Below are 20837 nucleotides of genomic sequence, written 5' to 3'. Positions count from 1 at the left end.
CCCAGCTCTTCATGACCTCTTGGTTCTGTGCCTGTAATTCCAAGCAACTTCACTCCATCTCTTTAATTTATGTTGCTGAAGACAAGTGAATCTAACCAGAAAGCTTGACTTTTTAGGCCATGCCATGGAGGTTACATTAGCCTGTGTGTGCAGAAGCAAGAGGAGGTGGGTGCATTCTAAATGTCTATAAATAACATAAGTGCGTGTCATGATGCTTGAGTGAAAGAAAGTCACATTTATCTCAAATAAAATGAATCTGGAGTTGTTCCCCTCTGCTGGGTTTGTGGGAAATCAAACATAAAGTCATTAGAATGAGGATCACTCCTTGCATTTGGATTAAGTTCAAGAATGCTGAGGGTTACACTATCCTAGAAAATCAAGAAAGGGCCTCTGGCCTCCGAGCCACCAGGGTTATCATGGTGATGCTCCTAAGACCCTAAGTTCCACCTCCTCTCTTCTACTTTTAGTAGCTGTTTTTTAAGACCTACTGCTGAGATCTTGCTGCACCCTGTGGTGCTGAGTAGCATTGAACAACTAAGTCTTCCTCTACATGAGGTGGCCATCATCCTGTCATTCTAGTCCTGGGAAATTCAGCTCTTTCTAGCTCAGTCTACAATTTCTTCCTCTGCCCTTGGTATCTTGGCTTTTTTGGATGGTATGGCTTGATATTTCTAGGGCCATGTTTTCTTCAAATAACATCAAAATAATATGGCAGCTTCTTTCCTGAGATTTCCTGGCTCCATTTAACCCCACCCCACCCCTATGGTCTAGACTTTCTCTTTCTTTTGACTCTGTTGATTCTGTCCTAATGAATTTTTATTCTACTCCCATCAACTTCTCTTAGTTGGGGGTCGGGGACTGTCTTAAAAAGGAGGCCTGGTAGGTCATTGTCAAGCATTCATAGTTGATCCAGCTCCTTTAGAACTTATTGTGTACCTCTTATACTCACCCACGGTTGGAGTGGGAACAACCCCACCCGTGTTTCAGCTGTGTTTCCCAAACTGTCCTGCTTTGCTTTCCAGTGAATATATGTTTTTTAAATGTCATGTTCTTTATCCAATGAAGAATATTACTGCTATGTGGAACACAATTGCCCTAAATGTAATTCACAGCTGCTTTCAAAAAGCTGGTTTTGGAATCAGTGACTGTACTCATGTATAGAATAAACATCACTATTATGACTAGAATGATCTACAGAGATATTAGTTTTCCTGTAATCATAAACTTTGATGATTTTTTTAAAGTTTTTTTTTGGGTGGGGGGAATTCAACATGTTGATTATTTATACACATTGGAGTACTTACCTCCTACTAATTAACATAGCCTTCACCTCATTTACCCAATTACAGTGTTAAGACATTTGTGTTCTACACCTGGTAGACCCAACTTGTACTTGCAATATGCTCCATAGGTGTGGTCCCCCTATTACCCCTCCCTCTATTGACCCATCTCCCTCTCTTCCCCTCTCCCTCCGCTTCCCTCCTTCATCCTAGGCTATAGTTGTGATTCATCTTTCATATGAAAGTGTGAGTGATTATAAATTGGTTTCATAGTAGTACTGAATACATTGGATATATATTTTTTCCATTCCTGAGATACTTTACTAATTTTTAAGTTGTCTTGGCATTCTCCTGTTCTCAGGTCTTTCACTTGCTATGTTTCTCACTGCATAGACACTGATTCCATGCAGGCATTGTGGCTAATAGAGGCCCACCTATATTTTGGGGTTTGAGGAGAAACCTGGTTTTGTTATAAATTTTTTTTAATGTTTTTGATTTTGCTATTTAGTTTATATAGCTATTTTCATGTAGAGATTCTGAAGATCCAAAAATTATGCCGCCCCTACCACTGTCCCTTCCCAGTTATGATATAATTTAAATCAATCATCGACAGGGAAAAAATAAGGATGGTAAAAAGTGAAATTATAGTAGTAAATGTACTAATTTAGAGTGATTTGGAGCAAAATAATGGCAAATTCATGTGACAGTGAATGACAAACACAAACAAAAAACAAAATAATAAATTCACAGAAAATTTGTTTAATATACAGTTATTATATAGTAATATGAGGCTATTTTGATGTATTTATGGAGTTGTTCAGTATATAGTTTTTAAATGGTGAAATTTAATTTAAATAGGTCTTGTTTCTTTCTTGTTTAATTGCAGTCTTCCCTAGACACACCAACAAAATTTTCTTTTCTCAGTTATATAGAAGCACAGAGCTCATGATTAGGGAAGGAGTAAAATGGTCTTGGTGATCAAATATCCTCCTGAGACTCTGTTCAGTGGGTGACCACGTTAGCTCTCCCATGTGATGGTTTCTAAGGAACAATTTTGAAAGCTTGACCTAGATGTTTTCAAAATAAGAACAGTTAACAGCAAATTCTAGTTTAGATCACAAAGAATAGTAAACATTATTCATTCTTTATATTATTCTCCCAAACTTACACTCTTGTGAATTAAATATTCATTAAGCTTCTGCTTTGTACTAAGGTAAGTGTGCTGTGAGCAGGGGGTACAGCAGTGACCAAAGGGACTTCTGATCTCGTGTATGTGACATGTTTCCAGAGATGCTTGGTGTGCCAATCTTAGCACCCCTATAGATAAGTTTTTGCAATGCAATAATGTTTTTAGAATCAAATCTACTTAAAATCTAAAAACTGATTTTTAAAAAAGTTTCTCTAAAAGACATACAAACCCTTCAAACTATGCTAGGCCCCTAGGCTAAGACAAGGGGCTGATCTGGAGCTGTGGTTCCCTACCTTTAACTGTGGTGTGTATACTTTCTCTAATAGGCTTGTTTGTTGTTATCCCCCAGGCAATTTTATCCTCCACAACTTACAGTGGAGCGTGGTAACAACATAAAAATCAAAACAGCATGGCTTATTTTAGATTAAGTTACTGCAAGCCAAGAACAATGTATTTTAAATGTACTTGCTATTTAAGTAAATGTTATCATAATCTCTTTATCAATAATAGCCTTTACATGAAACAGATAAGCAGTTGCTAATTTATCTTTTTTGTAAATTAAGAGTTAAATATATCAGGTTTGCAAGTCTACTTTATGGACAGTTGCTTAAACAGGTCATCCCGTAGCAGATGAGCCATATGTAAACACATGGGTTTTTATAAAACAGCATGTGCTATCTTGTTTCTCTTTTCCCTCTTTTTAAAATTCCCATTTGACACCAGTTTATAAAACTTTTGAGTGCAGAGGCTGTGTCTCTTACATCTCTGTATCCCTTAGTAAGATGCTTACTAAGTATCAATGGTGATGGTGATGCTGATGAAGTGTGGCAGAAAGACCTCCCGGCTTTTACTACTTTGGTACCGTATGTTCAGTCAATCACTAAGCTACCATATGTGCTAAGATCTGCAAGACTAAAAAGACAATAATAATCTGTATCCTTGAGAAGTTTATAGTCTTATTAGAAAGATACCAAATACAAATCTAAAATATTAATAAAAATTAACATTATTTAGATGTCAAATAAAGTTTATATATTAAGTTATAGTCTTTATAAAAAATTTTGGTTTTAAGTATAAAGTTTTCTATTTTCTTTCCACTGAATAAATATCAATTGTTTCTTAAGCCTTTTCCCCCCTTCTTCATTCTACATATTTGTCAATCTCTAGTAAGAAGAGAATTATTCTGGCTATTTTGATCATCTGATATATTTTTAATGTAAATATAATTTTCTGATTGTATTTCTTCCTTAGGAAAGAGACTCTATATGCAGACAGCATGAGACAGCCCGACAGGCCCTAATGGGAAGGACACCCCCTGATCATACACTCCTATTTCAAAGGTAGCAATTTATCACATTAATTTATACCTCAGTAACTTCACATTGATTTTCTAGTGTTCAGATATGTCCAAATGAGTCCTAAATCATCAACCTAAACAGAGACCTTGGTATTAAAATGGACCCAGTGATTCAAAAATCAACCCAATTCTAGAAGATGTGTTTCCTTTTCATTTCTTTAATATTTTTTAAAATGGCATAATATGCTCATAGCTACTAGAAACTGATGGTTTTCGCAACCTGCAAAAATCATATTTCTAGTAGTGTCTGAATATAAGTATCAGCCTCCTCCAAGGCTATTCATTGACTGCAGGTCCCTTATATCCTGTTGAGTACCCTCTACTTGTCTTTCCTGACTCTCAAAATGATGGTAATTAATTATCTGTGGCATCATTTGTTTAGTGTTTCTTTTCCATGTTAGACTGCAAATTCCACAGGAAGGAGGACCATTGTACCTTCAGTAATCCATGAGTTTTGAATCCTTAGCATGGAATGTTTCACTTAGTGCCTGCCACGTGATATGGATTTCATGGATGCTAATGGCTATGATAATTATTTTTATATTAATTATTATACATGAAGAGGCATATTTGTGCTTTAAGTTTTACTCAAAATGAATAATCAGATCATTGGATGATTATGGAAGGTTTGCATGATATTTTCTTACATATAATTCTTGCCTGATATTAATTTACAGGTTTCAGTGTTCTGAATTCTCCTTTCTGTAAAACTTTTTAGAATATTTGTATAGAAAATGGAGAAGTTCCTATTGTTAGAAAGTTGCTAAGAACACTGACAAATATCATAGTTATAACATTGAAAACAAATATTTTAGTAAAATTAATAAAGCAGTGACTGGAGGAAGCAGAATGTTAAAAGCCATTTAAAGTTTTTTTCAATTTTACTTCTTTTTATTATCTATGATCTTAAGCTATCTATTGAGAATCTTTAATCAATATAAATACTGTGAAGTTTTAATCTACTCATCTGCTACCATAGGAAAAAAGTGCTATTAATTTTCTTCATGTTGACAGGTTATCTTTGGATGGTCTGATTGAAAGGATAGGTTGTGTGGTGTATGTACAGTTCTATTGAAGGGTCAAGAGAATAGTGCCAGTAAATAGACAGTCTCCCCAGAAGAGCTGAAGTAGGACACCAGGCCTATTTGAATACTCTGAAGACAGAACTCAAGCAGTTGTATTTTTATTTATTTATTTATTATTTATTTATTTATTTATTGGAGACAGAGTCTTGCTTTGTCACCCTGGGTAGAATGCCATGACGTCATAACTCACAGCAACCTCAAACTCTTGGGCTCAACCGATTCACTTGCCTCAGCCTCCTGAGTAGCTGGAACTCCAGGTGCCTGGCTGTATTTTAGACATGGGGTCTCACTCAGGCTGGTCTTGAACTCCCAAGCTCAAGCAATCAGCCTGCCACAGCCTCCCAAGGTGCTGAGATTACAGGTGTGAGCCACGGTGCCTGGCCCCAAGCAGTTTTAAATGTGAACTCCAAACAGAGCATCACAAGTACTGACAGATGCTCTGAGTTTTGCTAACATTTATGTGCCCTTGGGCTGCTTTGCGTATAGCAACTCTAGCAAATCTACAGGTCAGCATATAGCATATATGAGGTTTTAAAAAAAGAATATTTTATGTTAGAGTTTGGTGGGGAGTATAATATTAGGATTTTTAGAAATATTTTACTTGGATATATTTAGAGCATGAGATTATAAATAAAATTAGCAAAGATCTATTTTAATTTTTTATTTGTTAAACCTTGCATAACAAATAGTCTAGGGTTTATAATAAAATACATATGAATCTCAAGGAAGATAATTTGCCTATATTAATGGTTTAATAGATAAGAAATATTCACCACAATGCAAATTTGCTTAATCTTCAAATTAGAATGTAATGGTGCCGGTAACTAAGATAAGCTCTGATGTGAGTGGATACATGACATTATTTAACATAGATTTTATTGGTATTTACATTTATGTGAGAGATCATGGTCAGTATTTAGGTATTACATATGTGTATGCTTGGTACCATTATAAAACTCTTTGGATTTTTTTTTTTTTAATTTCTAATTTCAGGGGTTTAGTACCAGTACCTTTCACCAGTGGTCTAAGTGATTATATAAATTTAGAAGAGCTACAGAAAAGTTTTGATCTTAGTGAAGATTATTATAAACTTCCCGTTGGATCATTGGATTATTCTAAACTTTCCTTTGAAAAGAGGTGAGTTGAGAAGTTTTGTTAAATAGAATTATTTATTTTTCTGCTGGTTAGTTAAAATCATGGTGCTCATCTCTAGGCTTCAGAGAAATTCTAAAACCAGGAAGCAAGGCCCCACCTTCCACTGTGAAATCTGAAGGGCGGAGACCCTGCCCCTCTAGGGAGGGCACAGGCATCTGAGTATAATGCAGGTTCATACAGCTGGCAGTATTTGTCTGGGACTTTGAATCTTGATGGAATAACACAAAGATGTAGGGATAGTTAGAGATTAATATTAGAGTTGCCAGAAGCAGAACTAACAGCTCAGAGGAAGGGCCCAGGTATGCACTCTACAATCCAAGCACAGCAATGCTGTTCTGCTGATGTCTTCCTGTATTGCCACGCAGCTGAGTTCTCCTCTCCTACCTAGCTCTTGGTTCCTGCCCAGTTTTTAACTCCAGTTCTCTAGTTTCTGTTCATTCTATAAACCTCCCCAAAGCCTTCTAACTACTCCCTTTTTAATATTTCAATTAGCCAAGTTGGTGTCTACAATTTGCAACCAACATCTCTGATTAGTACAATGCTACCACATGTATTTCAAAATGTTTACTAAGTGATGTCCAATATATAAAAGATATTTATATATTTATATACCAAAATACTATATTATTATGTTCTAATGATGGGATTATGGCTGATTTTTGTTTTTTTGTTCTTCCCTCATATTTTCAGCAGCGAGCAGTTTTATAATTTTTAAAATACTATTATAACTTTAAAAAGTTATTTTAGAAGTCATCCATAGCAAAGGGATATTTTATGATGGTGATTTGTCATAAAATAAATGACAAATGACATTGACATGATAATGACATTTCTGGGCTTCAATGTTTAATATGTCAATAAATAATTCTGTGGTTCAAAAGCTGAATATGTGCAGGTTGAGGACCTCATGTGGACCACACCAGAACCTCTGCCACTGATTTTAATGTCTGACTTTGTGGGCATTCTACTACTTCCTTTTTCTCTTTTGGTTGTTCCTGCCACTACAATGGACCATCTCTCTGTAGATCTTAAGTGCAAACTCCCCATGCCAAGATCTGGCTGGCTGGGTTAGTTGTCATCTACTTGGTGTGGGATCCTCTTGGGTAGAGATCTCTAACTAGGGCCTTCATAGGTTATGGTGTGGTCAAAAGATTGGTTGACTCTCTGTCACATATCCATCCTTTAGCCAATCATTTATGGCCAGACCAGTGGCAGAGAACCAAGTGAAGAACTCTTCAGAAGAGACCTGTAGTTATGGGAGTCTCTCTAGAGGGTACAAATACATGGCAATGTACCAGACATTAGACAAGAAATGTGACTGAGAGAAGAATATCCATGTTAACAATGAACAATCTTTTAGAATTGCCAGTTATTTTAATTTTCTTCATTATCTTTTTTCCCTATAACTTCTAAATTATCTGCATAGGATATATATATATGATGTTTTTAAACATCATGAGAATTTGATTCAATATTCAATAAATGAGAAAAACACCAAAAAAATATATACCAAAATACTATATTATTATGTTCTAATGATGGGATTATGGGTGATTTTTGTTTTTTTGTTCTTCCCTCATATTTTCAGCAGCAAGCAGTTTTATAATTTTTAAAATACTATTATAACTTTAAAAAGTTATTTTAGAAGTCGTCCATAGCACAGGGATATTTTATGATGGTGATTTGTCATAATGAGAGTGATAATTTCAAAAATGTGCAATGTTTTCTTTCATTCCTAAGTTTTATTACTGTGACAGTTTGAGTTTCCTTTTGTAAATTTGATGATAAGAAAAAACTATCCCTTGCAAATGGTTCTGTGTTTTTCACTAGATACTAGAGACCTAGCATTGTAGTTAGTTAGCTTTTTATAGCAATGTTGAAACTGTGGATCTCCAAGGACTTGTTGGAGCTCTGGATTGTTAGTACTCAAAGTTAGGCTGATGGAAATACAGTGAGAAAGAGAAAACAAAATTCCCAATAGACTGCAGTAGGCTTACATGTTATCCCTTCCCCTGAGTCTGACACCTCATATGTGGCCATGCATGTGTCTTTCAACTTCACCACTTTCCTCTGACTTTCAACACATATTTGTTTCATACTTTGATACAAAGGAAAAGTAATTACTAAAAGGCAGAACTTGGTATGTGATCCCTATTTTGGTGTGTTTTTTAAATGCAGACATATTTTTTTCCAAAAATAAGAAACCAATATGTATGTGTTATAAGTGAACTGTGACCCCCACCCTACCCCAAATTCATATGTTGTGGTGCTAACTCCAAGCACCTCAGAATGTGATCTTATTTGCAAGTAGGGTCATTTCAGAGGTAATTAGTTAATATGAGGTCAGACTGGAGTAGAACAGTCCCCCTCATCCAACTGTTCTCATACAAAAGGGACACAGATACACACATGGGGAGAATGACCTGTGATGAAGGCTGAGATTGATGGGGCAGAAATCAAGGAGCCCCAAAGGTAACCAGCAAACCCCAGAGCTAGGAGAGAGGCATGGAATGATCCTCCTTCTCTTCCCTCAGAAGGAGCTAACCCTGCTGCTGCCTTGATGTCTGAGTTCTGACCCCCAGACCTGTGAGACAATAAATTTCTGTTGTTTAAGCCACTCAGTTCATGGTACTTTGTTATAGAGCCATAGTAATATAATACAATATGTATTAAAAATCCAGTGATATTCTTCCTGCCATTTTCCTTCTGTGTTCCCTTTAACATACTATATTTTTATATCATATGCATATATTTAATTGTATGTTATAAATTTAACCTAATATCTTCTTTATGTTATATTTATATCACTTTATTACTTTTTGTGCTTAAAGAAAAGAGAAAATTTTTATACTTCTATTATTTGAAACAAAAGAGCTATCCTTTAAACCATAAATGTATCTCAGGCTATATTCAAGGGGAAAAGACTCAGTCTAGGTAAAAATTTAGAAAGAAGATTCCATGCATAGCTTAATAATGGTACTTTTCCACTGCAAGAAGAAAGAAAAGACTTGTCCAGGACTGGAAACTCTAGATGTTGGCAATATTGGTCTCAGCTTATTCTTCTCTAGGAAGTAGCTTCTTGGACATGCTCAATTACCCTATATGGGAACAAGAGATTAGGAAACAAGATCTCTTGGGACCACGAATGCTCTATAAAGGGGGTCTTGGTGAGGGGTTTCCAAAAGCTGTTGTCTGACAAAAGGAAGACATCTTAAGAACTCAGCCCAAAATGGTAAGATGGACCCTCTTTCAAGCAAGCAATTAGACTTCTCTCCCACTTAGTAGCAAGTAGACAAAACTTCCCACTTGGTAACAAGTAGACAAAACTTCTAAGTGCTGTAGCTTCTGCTTGCCATTCAAACATAGTTCAGACACTGTGAGTGGCTCCACACTGTGCTTTGTGTCACCTTCAGTATGCTTATACTGCCCACTGCCTTTCCTCCTGGCTCAAGGACAGGACCAGATAGCCAATTAGACTGTTTTTAATAGTAGAGCCTCAAGCTCCTGGGGACATCTCACTCATCTTCTTCTACCTTTCTGTCTCTGCCACAATCATAATATCTCCTAGTAGACATAGTTACCCTCATTAAATGTTGGGCTTATTTTGTATAGACCCATTTGCATCAGGCTTTGCTATGCCAGATATAAACCTAAGTTAAATGTAGTGTGTGAATAAGTGAAGGTCAACTTAAACTTGATCCTAAAAACATACTTCTTTGTGGGATAGAGATCATTACATTGGAACTACAGAGAGGAAAGTATAGTTACAGCTAAATTTTGGGTTATGTAACGAACGATTATCTATTAATTTTCAACATTTTAATTCAACCTTTGACAAAATCATGAAAAGACAGAACTATGACAGAAAAGACCTCTAATCACAAAGGTTGAAGGTGAAGGGCCAATATTATTACCATCTGTTGTTGATGGAAGAAGAAATGGAGGTTTTTAAATACGGTATATGAAGATGTAGGTCTAACAGATGGAGGAACTGAGAAAAGAGACAGAACTGTTTGGGGAGTGTGATACACCTTCTTTATTATGGCAAAAATCCTGTATCAACAGATATATTTAAAACTGATACATCAATAAAGGTCAGTAATGTATTATTTAGAAATAAGATATTGTTGAATATTTAGAAAAGACATGGTTAAAAATAGTTAATTCTCTGAGAGTAAAACTGGGCTTGGGAGAGGTGGGACCTGGGTTGGTGTTTTTGTATTGTAAGCCCTTCTGTACAATTTGACTTCGTTTTAACCATACATATACAATTAAGTTGATTAAAATGGTAATGAAAAGTTTTTGGTGATATGAGGGAAAATTTCAAAAGATGAATATATTTTGATTATATAAACATTTTAAGTTTCTTTAGGTCCAAAACAAATTTTAAAAGAAAACAGTAAGCTATATAAAATACAACAAAAGGGTTCATATTCAGAGTACAAAGAATTCACACAAATCGATAAGAAAAACACTAAAGTCTTCAATAGACAAATGAGCAGAAGACATACACAAAAGGGCAGGATATGGGAAGCTAATTAATAAATATAAGAAATAATGTTCACTTGTGCTTGTAATTAGAAAGTATTTTAATAATATGCTATGTTTTGATTCATAGTCAGAAAAGCTATTTTTTCTAAATTATTAAAAAAGTGGTATGAGAGAAAAATACTGCTTAAAGGCACAAGGTTGGTGGGGGTCTACAATTTCCCAACTTTTTGGAGAGTAATTCATTTTTATCACAATTATAAAAAATATATTTACCATTGACCCAGTTATCCAATGTCCAGGAATTGATACTGTCTTTGTCCATTCATCCTGCTATAATGAAATACCGTATACTTTGTGGCTTATCAGCAACAGAAAATTATTTCTTACAGTTTTTGAGGCTGAGAGTCTAAGATCAGGGGATTAGCAGATATAGTGTGTGGTCAGTGCCCACTTCCTGATTTGTAGCTGGCAACTTCTTGCTTTGTCCTCATACAATGGAAGGGGCCGGGAGCTCTCCAGGGTCACTTTCAGAAGGGCACTCATCCCATTCACAAGGGCTCCACCCTCACGATCCCACCTCTTAATGCTGTCATCTTGGAAGTTAGGATTTCAACATATGAATTTGGGAGGAATGGGACAAAAACATTCAAGCCCACAGGATATACTAATAAAATAACTCAAAATGCAGAAAATCATTATATATATTAATCATATATATAAAATGAAATATATATATATTTCATTATAACAAAAAGTTGTAAAGAACCTGAGTGCCTAAAAATAAAGGAATGATCAAACAATGTATAAAGCATATACTCAAGAGATGGTTGTGCAGCCATTAAACACCAGTATTCAGAGAACTGTTAACAACATAAAATTGTTCACTGAAAATGTGCACAATTATATAAAATGAAAAAGCAAAACTATGTGTAGAAAAAACAAGAGCCAAAATGTAATAATTGTTTTCTATGTGTGGTTTTCCTCTTTTCCTTCTAGTTTTCTGTAGTTTCTATATTGCCTATAATGTATATGTTTTGCTTTTATAATGAGAAACACTTAACAAACGTTATTTTAAGGAAATTAATGCAATGATTAAAGATAAGTCCACCTAAGACTATTGAACTGAAGTGTAAATGTGCATGGGCTGGGAGAGGCAGGAGGACAGAAACAGCAGATCTCGTAGGGCACTTACATGTGCTGATTCCTGTTCTGGGAATGTGATATATGTCATTTCCACACAGATACGTATTCATTTTCAACAACTTCCTCACAAGGATTGATACTGCCATTATCCCCACTTTTAAAATGTGACAACTGAGGCAAGTTAATTAATGGGCTAAGGGACTTGCTCAAGGACAGGTAACTAATAAGTTTCAGAGCTAAGGTCTCAGCCCAGGCCAAAAATGCTCCAGAGTCTCTGTGCTATGCCACTTGTCTGTACCATCTGCAAGGCTTAGAATCTAACTGAAGAGATTAGACATGTATGAGAGAAACACCAGAAACACAGGAAAGTCTGTGAGGAATGAAAAGCAATTAATTCAGATATATTTTTTTGCCTGGTGTTCATTATCTTCTAAAAAGGAGTTTCTTTTTTCCCTGCATTTTCTTTTTTCTCCTCCAACCACCTCTTATTTGCTAAATCCTCCCAACATGTCCCAAAATTCCCAACAGAGAATTCACATTCTCTATTGCATGCTAAAGGAACCTTCTTGAACTTTTAAAAATATGAAGGCCCCATATTCATATTTGAACTCTCTGTCTGAGAGGTTTGCCTACATCTGTACCTGTTCTTTTTGACATTCACTGGTAACTGGAAATCTTTCTTTTTGTGGATGCATGAGGAGTGGGGAGAACTTTTTTGCTTGGCTTCAGCAGGATCCCTTGCCAAAGACTTTCGTTCTTTTTTTTTTTTTTTTAATTAAATCATAGCTGTGTACATTAATGCAATCATGGGTACAATGTGCTGATTTTACATACAATTTGAAATGCTTTCATCAAACTGGTCAACATAGCCTTCACAGCATTTTCTTAGTTATTGTGTTAAGACATTTATATTCTACATCTAGTAAATTTCACATGTACCCTTGTAAGGTGCACCATAGGTGTGGTCCTACCAATTACTCTCCCTCCACCCACCCTCCCTTCCCCCTCCTCCCTCCCCTTTCCCTTCGCCTTGGGCTATAATTGGATTATAGCTTTTTATGACATTGGTTTCATTGGATACTTTTCCTTCCATTCTTCCATTCTTAAGATACTTTGCTAAGAAGAATATCTAAGTCTTTCTAGCAACTGAGGGCACTCATCAGTGAGACAGCCAGTGAGGTCAAGGGTGTGGTCTATCAAGTGTTTATTTATATCAGCCACCATCTGTTCTTGGAGTCATTGGCCCAGGAGACCCAGAAACCTGGGCTGGAGCAGACCCCCTGTGGCCAACTCAAAAGAGAAGCTTGTTACCTTGGCTATGGCACCCTCTCCCCAAGGCCCAATGGTGACACAACTCCAGAAACCTCATGTTTCCCCATCTTGCCTTTTTATTAGGTGAATTATCCTACTTCCAGCCCCAAATCCACTCTTTAAAGGTATCTACTCTGTCTTTGTCCTGTTAATCTTCCACGCCAGCTTCTTCCTATCATTCCTGAAGTTAACCTTGACTAAGAAGGATTCCAGAATCATTTAGTTGAAGAAAGGAAACCCACCAGAAAAGGGAAAAGAGCCTAAACATACTTTGGGGTCCCAAGATGAGAGGTATGGGGTGCATAGTAGAGGAACCCTTCCACCTTACTATCCCCCTTACTGAGACAGGGACTCATGGTGTGACTTCAACCTTTAGTGAGGAAACCACCCAATAAATCTCTCGCACCCTCCTGTTTATGCCAGAAAAGCTACCATGTGAGTTCCAGTTCTATATGCCTTTAAGACTTGTTATTTTTTTCTCCAAAAAATAGCGGTTTAAGAATCAGCCATTTTCATGTGATAAGTTTCAAATTCTTTAGCAAATTTGGTGGGAGTCAAGCACAATTGTACAAGTGAAGGGTCCCAAACCATGAGACCTGAGGACTGTAAACCAAAATCAGCTACTTTGCGATGCTTTGCATGATAAGCTGCCCTGGTAGAGCTGCCTCTCTGGGAGGAAGCCAGGACACAGGTGAACCCCACAGGAGAGGAACTTGGCAGTAGGAAGTGCATTGGCCCAGAAACAGGGTTTCGGGTACACTGATCATACCCCAAGCTTATCCTAAATAGGGAGATAAAAATCACAGTCCCCCAGAACTAGCTTTAGGTATGCCCAATTTGGGCTTCAGATCTTGTTATTGCTATCCTTTAAATAGCAAAAACTGCCATCTAAAAATTGTCCTTGATTCTGAAGTCCTAGAGATTGGGATTTGTGCCTTACTCATCTTGTTTTATTCTCTAGCACCTGTTGTGATTCCTTGCTCTCAGTAGGTACTCAGTTGGGTTTTGTATAATGGATGGGAATTTCATGCTAATGTGTAAAGTACTTAATGCACTTTCAGATACGCCAGCTGCTATGTAGCATGGGCTGCAGATACCATTTAAAGCCAGCTCAGTAGAGACATGTTACAAACTACTGACAGGACTTGATAAAGGCAACCCAGTGAAATCAGAGGCAGAGATCATATGCCCTGTAGTTGTCTGGCATCTCAAAAACATCTTTCACTTTTTATTTTTTTCAGGTTAACTTCCGTGAAATATTCTGCATTATTTCAGCCCTATCCATGGTCCAAAGAATGGTCTTTTCAGCCTCCAGAGGGGAGCATTTCTTCACGCCCAGGATCAACAGTGAGTGAGGGTGACTTGGATTATGCCTTAAAAGGTAGGAATTGTTTTACATGGGCTCTATAAATACAAACATATATTTATTATTTATATATGTCTCTCTCTGTCCTTCTGACGGTTCTAGATTTTTTTTTAATAGGTGTGTGAAGTCAGAATTTCCCTCTGGAGTAGGGTGCCTTATTTTGTTCCCAGTTGTTACAGATGAGAAACAATGTTCAGAAAGGTCAGAATATGCCCAAGGTCACTTAGCTACTTAGAGGGCAAGCTTTTGCTCTGCCCAGCTAGCCACACTACCTGGGAGAGTCTGGGGTGAGGGGTACACGCTCTCTGGAGAAGGTCTTTGGTGACTGAAACCCCATTTGCCGAAGAAGAGGAGAAACCTAGAGGGTTTCCAATTGCTGTCCAATCTTTCATTGTGGAGGCTTGGAAGAATTCTTCTGGTTTGGCGCTTCAAGAATCTCATTCAGCCCCCTCTTGCCTGTCTTTGCCCCCTTCCTCCCCCAGTACACACGTGAATGTGTGTGTCAGGCAGAGACAGAAGAGCCATTGAATTTTTCTCTTTGGGCTTGGTGGCAGTGTTCATAAATAACACTGAGTGAAAAGTTTGACCAGAGTGGGGAAACTGAAGAACTAGAAATGAAAGTGAGAATGTAATCCCGATGTCAGGATAGAAGAGGGGGCTTTTCAAGTAATTGATAGAGGGATGAGTAAGGGGGGAGAATTCCCTAGGACCTGCAGGCTAGGAGGGAGCCACAATTTGTAGTCTTGTGGGTGGAGGGTGTTCTGCCCAAGCCCAGAAGAGGATATTCTTGAACCCTGCTTGCTTGGGTGACCACAGGAACTAGAAAGAGAATATAGACATCTTAGGTTGCATAGGACAAGACACAGAAGACGGTATCTCCAAAAGGAAGGGGTTATTAAAGCAGGTGTGTAGTCTAGCTAATTCAAATGTAGACTCCCTTTCAGTTGTAGCACTATTTTGATCATTAGTCAAAATAAGATAGTTTCAAGAATTTTATCATGGAGGACACAAGGAATAGAATTCCAACACCAAAGCTCCAGCACATAATCCCAATCCTCCAGTATGTTATCTACGTTATATCACAGCCCTTAATGGCTATAACCTGCCATCCCAGGGCCTGAGGGGACCAGGAGCTCTGGACCAAACATGGCACAAGGCTTGTTATGTTTTTGGCTTCCCATAGGACAGTGTCCCAGATCATCCCTATCTCATTTTCTTTCCTCCACCTGTATCCTCCCTCAAATGGTTTAGTTCGAGTCAAGCACTGCTTTCCAAACAGAGTGTGGCCAAAGCAAAATGGAGCTGTTGTTTGTAATATTTGCAATATGTTACAGTGGAAAGAGCATTAGGTTGGGGATCAGAAGACTTGGGTTCTATTTCCATTTCTGTGCTATCTGGCTATTTAAGATTGTGCAAGTCAGTTAACATTTGAGCCTTGGGAATAATAACATCTGTCCTACAAAGATATAATATTATCATACAAGATGACCATAAAGTTTATGTGAATAGTTGTCTATTTTAAATTTCACATGAACTTTATGTCCACTCTGTATATTACTGTAACACAAATATGTATATTATAGTGTAACACATATTATAGGACCAGATAAGATGAGCCTATGGTATAAGTAAGAAGTCAGTTGCTATATACTTGCTAGGTATTTTCATACACATAGCAGAAGATTGTGTTGGTTTTCTTTAGGGGTAGTTTTTATAGATTTATTTTGTTCCTTTGAATGGGCCATGTTTTTCTGTTTCTTCCTTGCTTTGTGATCTTTTGTTGAAAATCAGGCATTTGAAAAAAATAGCCACCTCTGCATAGTCCACCAGGCTGTGGACTGGTCAGTGCAGGGAAGACCTTCACTAATTAGCAGGGTGTGCTCTGAGCCTCTGAGAAGGCCTGCATGAAGCCTTGACATCTTTTCAGGCCTTTTCTGGGTATGCTTTTTCCCTGGGCTTGTGTCTGTACTTTTTCCAAATTCCCAGTATACCCAGCTGCTTTTAAATGTCTTCCCTTTCCTAACAATCTTACCTCTGCTTCTTACCTCTGGCTTTAGCTGTCCCATTGTTCCCCAGGTAGTAGCCCCTCATGGTTTTCATGAGCCATGCCTGCTGTTTCCTTTGGTGTTTCCTGGTTTGAGATCCCAGATAGACTTCGTTGGGCTACCTGAACTCTGAGTTAGATAATACAGAGACCCTTTCAGCAGTCAAACTAAGTCTATTCTACTCTCTCTGGCTCACAGAAGGAAAACTAGAGAACTGGTGATACTTTTCCAAATCCCACTGTAGGATGCTGGGGAGACCTGGGGGAAAGGGGGACTAAAAACACTATGGAAATTCCTCCCATCTTGAATGTGGCCTTTTCTTGATTTGGGCATTTGTTTGGTTACTGTACATATCTGACTGACTCCAGAGCTCCTGGAAGGTTATTTCTCAGCTATTCTCTGGTTATTTAGTCTTTCCATGGGAGAATGCAGAGCTTCTTAATATGCCCATGTGCTGTGGGCACATATATCACAGTGCTGGCTCTGGATCAATGAAACTCTTATGCCTGTTTCATAGGAACTGCCAAACCAGGTCTCTATCATCCAGTATATGTACAGTTGATTTTTTTTAATATAAATGTAACTTTCATTTTCATCTTTTTATCATTTTGGTTTCAGCCTCACATTCCAGCTTGATTAGATCATTCGAACCTGATTATCTCCCATATTCACTATTTTATAGATTTTTGAAATATAAAAATCAAGCCTTTGTCAGAGTTAGCAGAAGTTGCCCAAGAGTTGTGTACTGTGACAAATCTCTGGAGACTCAGTTCCAGGGAAAGTCCACTTACTATGTAACCACTATTTACATCTCTCTTGTGTATTCAAGTGAGAACTTTGATAAACACCCTGCAGAAATAAAGATACCTTCCATCAGTAGTATTTTCTAACTCTAGAGGTCAGCAAGCCTTCTGTAAAGGGCCACACAGTAAATGCTTTTGGCTTTGTGGGCCGTGTGGGCTGTTTTGTAACCGTTCAATGCTGCCATTGTAGACTGAGCATAAACAGTATGTAAGTGAATGGACATGGACTGGGTTCCAATAAACTTTATTTGCAAAAACAGACTGCCCACCAGATGTGGCCTACAGGCCCCAGTTTTTTGACCCCTGCCTAAGTAAAATGGAAATTAAGTTAATTTGAAGTAAATTTTCCTTGCAAATCTCTTCTAACGTTCATTATTTACTATAATATTTTCTTTCTTTCTTTCTTTCTTTTTTTTGATCAGGCTCAGGTGAGGTTTGAACTCACTGCTCCTGGTCTGCAGGGCTGGTGCTCTAGGGTGCTCAGCTTACTGCCGTATTTCTAAATGTAAATTATTTCTTTAATAAGCTGAAATTGGCTAAGGCTTAAAGTCAAATATACTGTTTTGTAAATCCTTATTCCTGCTTTTAAACTGGCAATATTATTTGTATCCAGGACTTTTCTCACTGCCAGTAAGTTCTCAAATGGCAGGTTACACTAAAACTGCATGTTTAAGTAATGTCAGTATCCTGAGAAGTAATTTATCTAGTTGTGGAAGCTTGAACTTATTAAAAAGAAGGCCTACTCTCCTACTGTCTGTTTTCTTCTTTGGTTGCCTTATACTTTCCTGTTCAAAGAACATTTCCATGGTGAAAAATGAAAGGAAGCAAATGAGCAAGAGCTTTCTCTTCTTTCTCTTGGTCCTCTGTTAACACAGCATCATCTTCTCAGGTAGTGTCCTGTTGTTCTCTGAATATAACTAAACGAGGTCAGTTTTCCCTTTTTTGGATTGCTTTGGTATGGCCAGTAGATCCAATCTTTCTGACTGTATACCTCATTCCTTTTTTCTCACTCTCTGTAGAATCCTCTGCTTCACTTTCTCAAGCCCTGTGACACTGCTTTCTCCCCCAATAAGAGCTGGGCATCCTCTGTGGCCACCAGGCCTCTGTCTTTGATCTGCATCTTCCAAACTCCTTCTATTTCCCACAGTCCTCAGAGAAACCTAGCTCCAGATGTCATGCTACTTGGTGAAGAGATCAATCTTAGAGGGCTTTAGATGATGCTTCTCTAAGAAGGACTTCACAGAGTGTGTGTGTGTGTGTGTGTGTGTGTGTGTGTGTTCCCAGCCCTGTGTCCATCTGGCCTGAATCAGCATGTGTGAAAGAAGAGGGCATCAGGCACTGTTATGGAAGGGGTAAGCAGGGTGGAAGTGTAGCATAGTGATTGCTTCCAATGGCAACCTTCTGGTCATTGGCCAAGTTCACACACCCCAAGGCTTGTTCCACTATGTGCATAATAGTCTGATCTCCTTCACCATTTTTCTTCATTGGATGTCATTCATTCCTTATTGTTTGTCATAAATTAATTCTAAAAATTATTCTGGTGTTTTTATCATGCAATGCTTATTTTCTTTGTTTTGTGTACCAAGAGATTCACTACATATAATGTATCATTTTTTTCTTAATGTTTTACAGCACTACATATGCAATCATTTCCACATGAAAAAGAGTCTCTCCAGTCCAGAAGGCCGTCAATCCCAGCTGTCATTCGCCAGGGTTCCAACACCAAACCTACCCTCCCTCCAATCCCTCAGGGCCGCCATGTCCAGCAATTAACATCTGACCTTAACATGGAAAACTGCACTGATAACATGTAATCCCTTTGCCTTACCTGGCCATGGATCCAGCTCTTTCTCACACAACCATTTACTTACCAAAGAATGTTCCACCTGCCTTAATTCCCTAAATCAATTTATTTTTATGATTCTCTGAATAGTGTCTTTTATTTATTTAATTAATTTTTCCTTTTTTAATGTGAGTTATCTGCAGCTTTTACAAATGTCATTTTGGTTTCCTTCTATCGCTACAAATGATTTTTGCACCTGCTTCCTGCTCTGAAAACATCAGATGGCAAAGTCTCTCAAGATCTCTGCAATGCTATATGCATAGCGATTTTTTTTGATATATCCAAATGGGATTGTGCTCTTAAATCTCAATGTGTCCATTTATAACATTAGTGTATATACTATGGGACTGAATCATTTTCCTGATCTGATTATATATTGCTTGTCAAAAGAAATGTTTTTAAAGGACTTTTATCTTCTTTGTGATTTTTGCAGGAAAACATATTGCGTAGTTCATAGACAAGGTTGGTATTTAGCTAATATGTGCCAGTAAGGCTATCCCTATTATTAAAACATTGAGATACTTCACTTTGATTTGGTAAATAATTTCTTTCTGAGTCCTCTATGCATGATGGCTAATGTAAACGTGCACCTCCATAGTATTATACTAATTGTTAAATATTTTTAGATCAGAATCCTCTAATAACTTTCCTTTTTGAGATATCCAAATCCCCTTTAGTAACCCTCTTCTCCATAACAAAATTGAGGTCAACATATTTTGCTACAATCTCCTGTCTTCCACCCAGCCTTGTTCTCAAACAGGCACAGGCTAAGAGTCTTTTCTGGGGTTTTCGGGTGGGGGACCCTTGAGGAGAGGACAAGGCTGAACAGGGAAAAAAAGCCATCTTTTTCAGAGAAGTAGGAGACAGAGGGTGGCTCGTGGTGCCTTATGAATCTTCAAGAATAGTTGAACTTTCACAAGCATCCTCCCGTCTTTAAAAAAAATGTCATGAACTATTTTAGGGACATTAGAAAATATAAAAATAATATTTCCAATTTGAGATGACATGGAGATGAGCATTTCCTTATTTTTCCCAGTAAGTACAGCTAAAATCCTGAACACTATATGTAAAACACACATAAGAAAACTCTGAGACATGAAAAGAAGGCAGATAGGATAGGGATCTCAGAATCTGAGTGGCAACATGGTGGTGAGTTCTCTGGGTTTACCTTTTCCTCATATATCCTGAACTACAATCTGAAGACACTAATGGATACATCCACAAAAGCATCAACAGAAGTCTCCTCTCTCTAGGCAAAGGACTAGGAAAGGGACAGCCTCAAAATGTGGAAAACTTCTAGATAATAGCTGCCCTGCTCCAGCCAAACACCATGGGGTAAAACTATGACCTCACCCTTAGTCCCCACCACAGTCAATAAAGGTTCCAACCTCTTCTGGCCATAATACAATTCTCCTTATTCAAGTCCTGTTAAGATAGTATTAGAGAAGGTCTGTGGAGAGCCAGGATTTTCACCACTGCCCAACACCAATGAGAACAACCTCTCACAATGTCATTGAAGGCCATTTGGAGAGCCTAGAATTCCATTCCCTACCTGGAGGCTACACTCCTACTTTTCATCAGAGGTATCAGGACTTTCATCACTGACCCATCTCCTTATAATGTCAGTGGAGGCCTTATGGGGAATAGTAACAAGGTGCCCCCTCCCTCAGTCAGGGTGGTTCAGCAGAGGCCTAGCTGGTACCCTAAACTTTCATTCTGCCACCCAGCATTAATGAGGTATCTCTCCTCTCTATCCTACTTTGTCAACA

General features: G+C 37.8%; 1 protein-coding gene across 1 annotated transcript in view; it reads left to right on the top strand.

Moving 5' to 3' along the window:
• LRGUK (leucine rich repeats and guanylate kinase domain containing) overlaps window positions 1–19074 on the top strand; it is a 107272-nt gene extending 88198 nt beyond the window's left edge. Inside the window, exons 17-20 of the mRNA XM_003791666.3 lie at window positions 3721–3809; window positions 5905–6048; window positions 14253–14392; window positions 18858–19074. Of these exons, the coding sequence (XP_003791714.1) occupies window positions 3721–3809; window positions 5905–6048; window positions 14253–14392; window positions 18858–19039 (555 nt within the window). The 3' untranslated portion in view covers window positions 19040–19074. The remainder of the gene's footprint in view (window positions 1–3720; window positions 3810–5904; window positions 6049–14252; window positions 14393–18857) is intronic.
• Window positions 19075–20837: the final 1763 nt, after the last annotated feature.

The sequence above is a fragment of the Otolemur garnettii genome, unplaced genomic scaffold (genome assembly GCF_000181295.1).
Source record: "Otolemur garnettii isolate 467f Iridium unplaced genomic scaffold, OtoGar3 scaffold00049, whole genome shotgun sequence".
NCBI classification, from domain to species: Eukaryota; Metazoa; Chordata; class Mammalia; order Primates; family Galagidae; genus Otolemur; species Otolemur garnettii.
The sequence above is the reverse complement of the archived record's forward strand: the minus strand, read 5'-3'. Positions and strand labels throughout refer to the sequence as shown.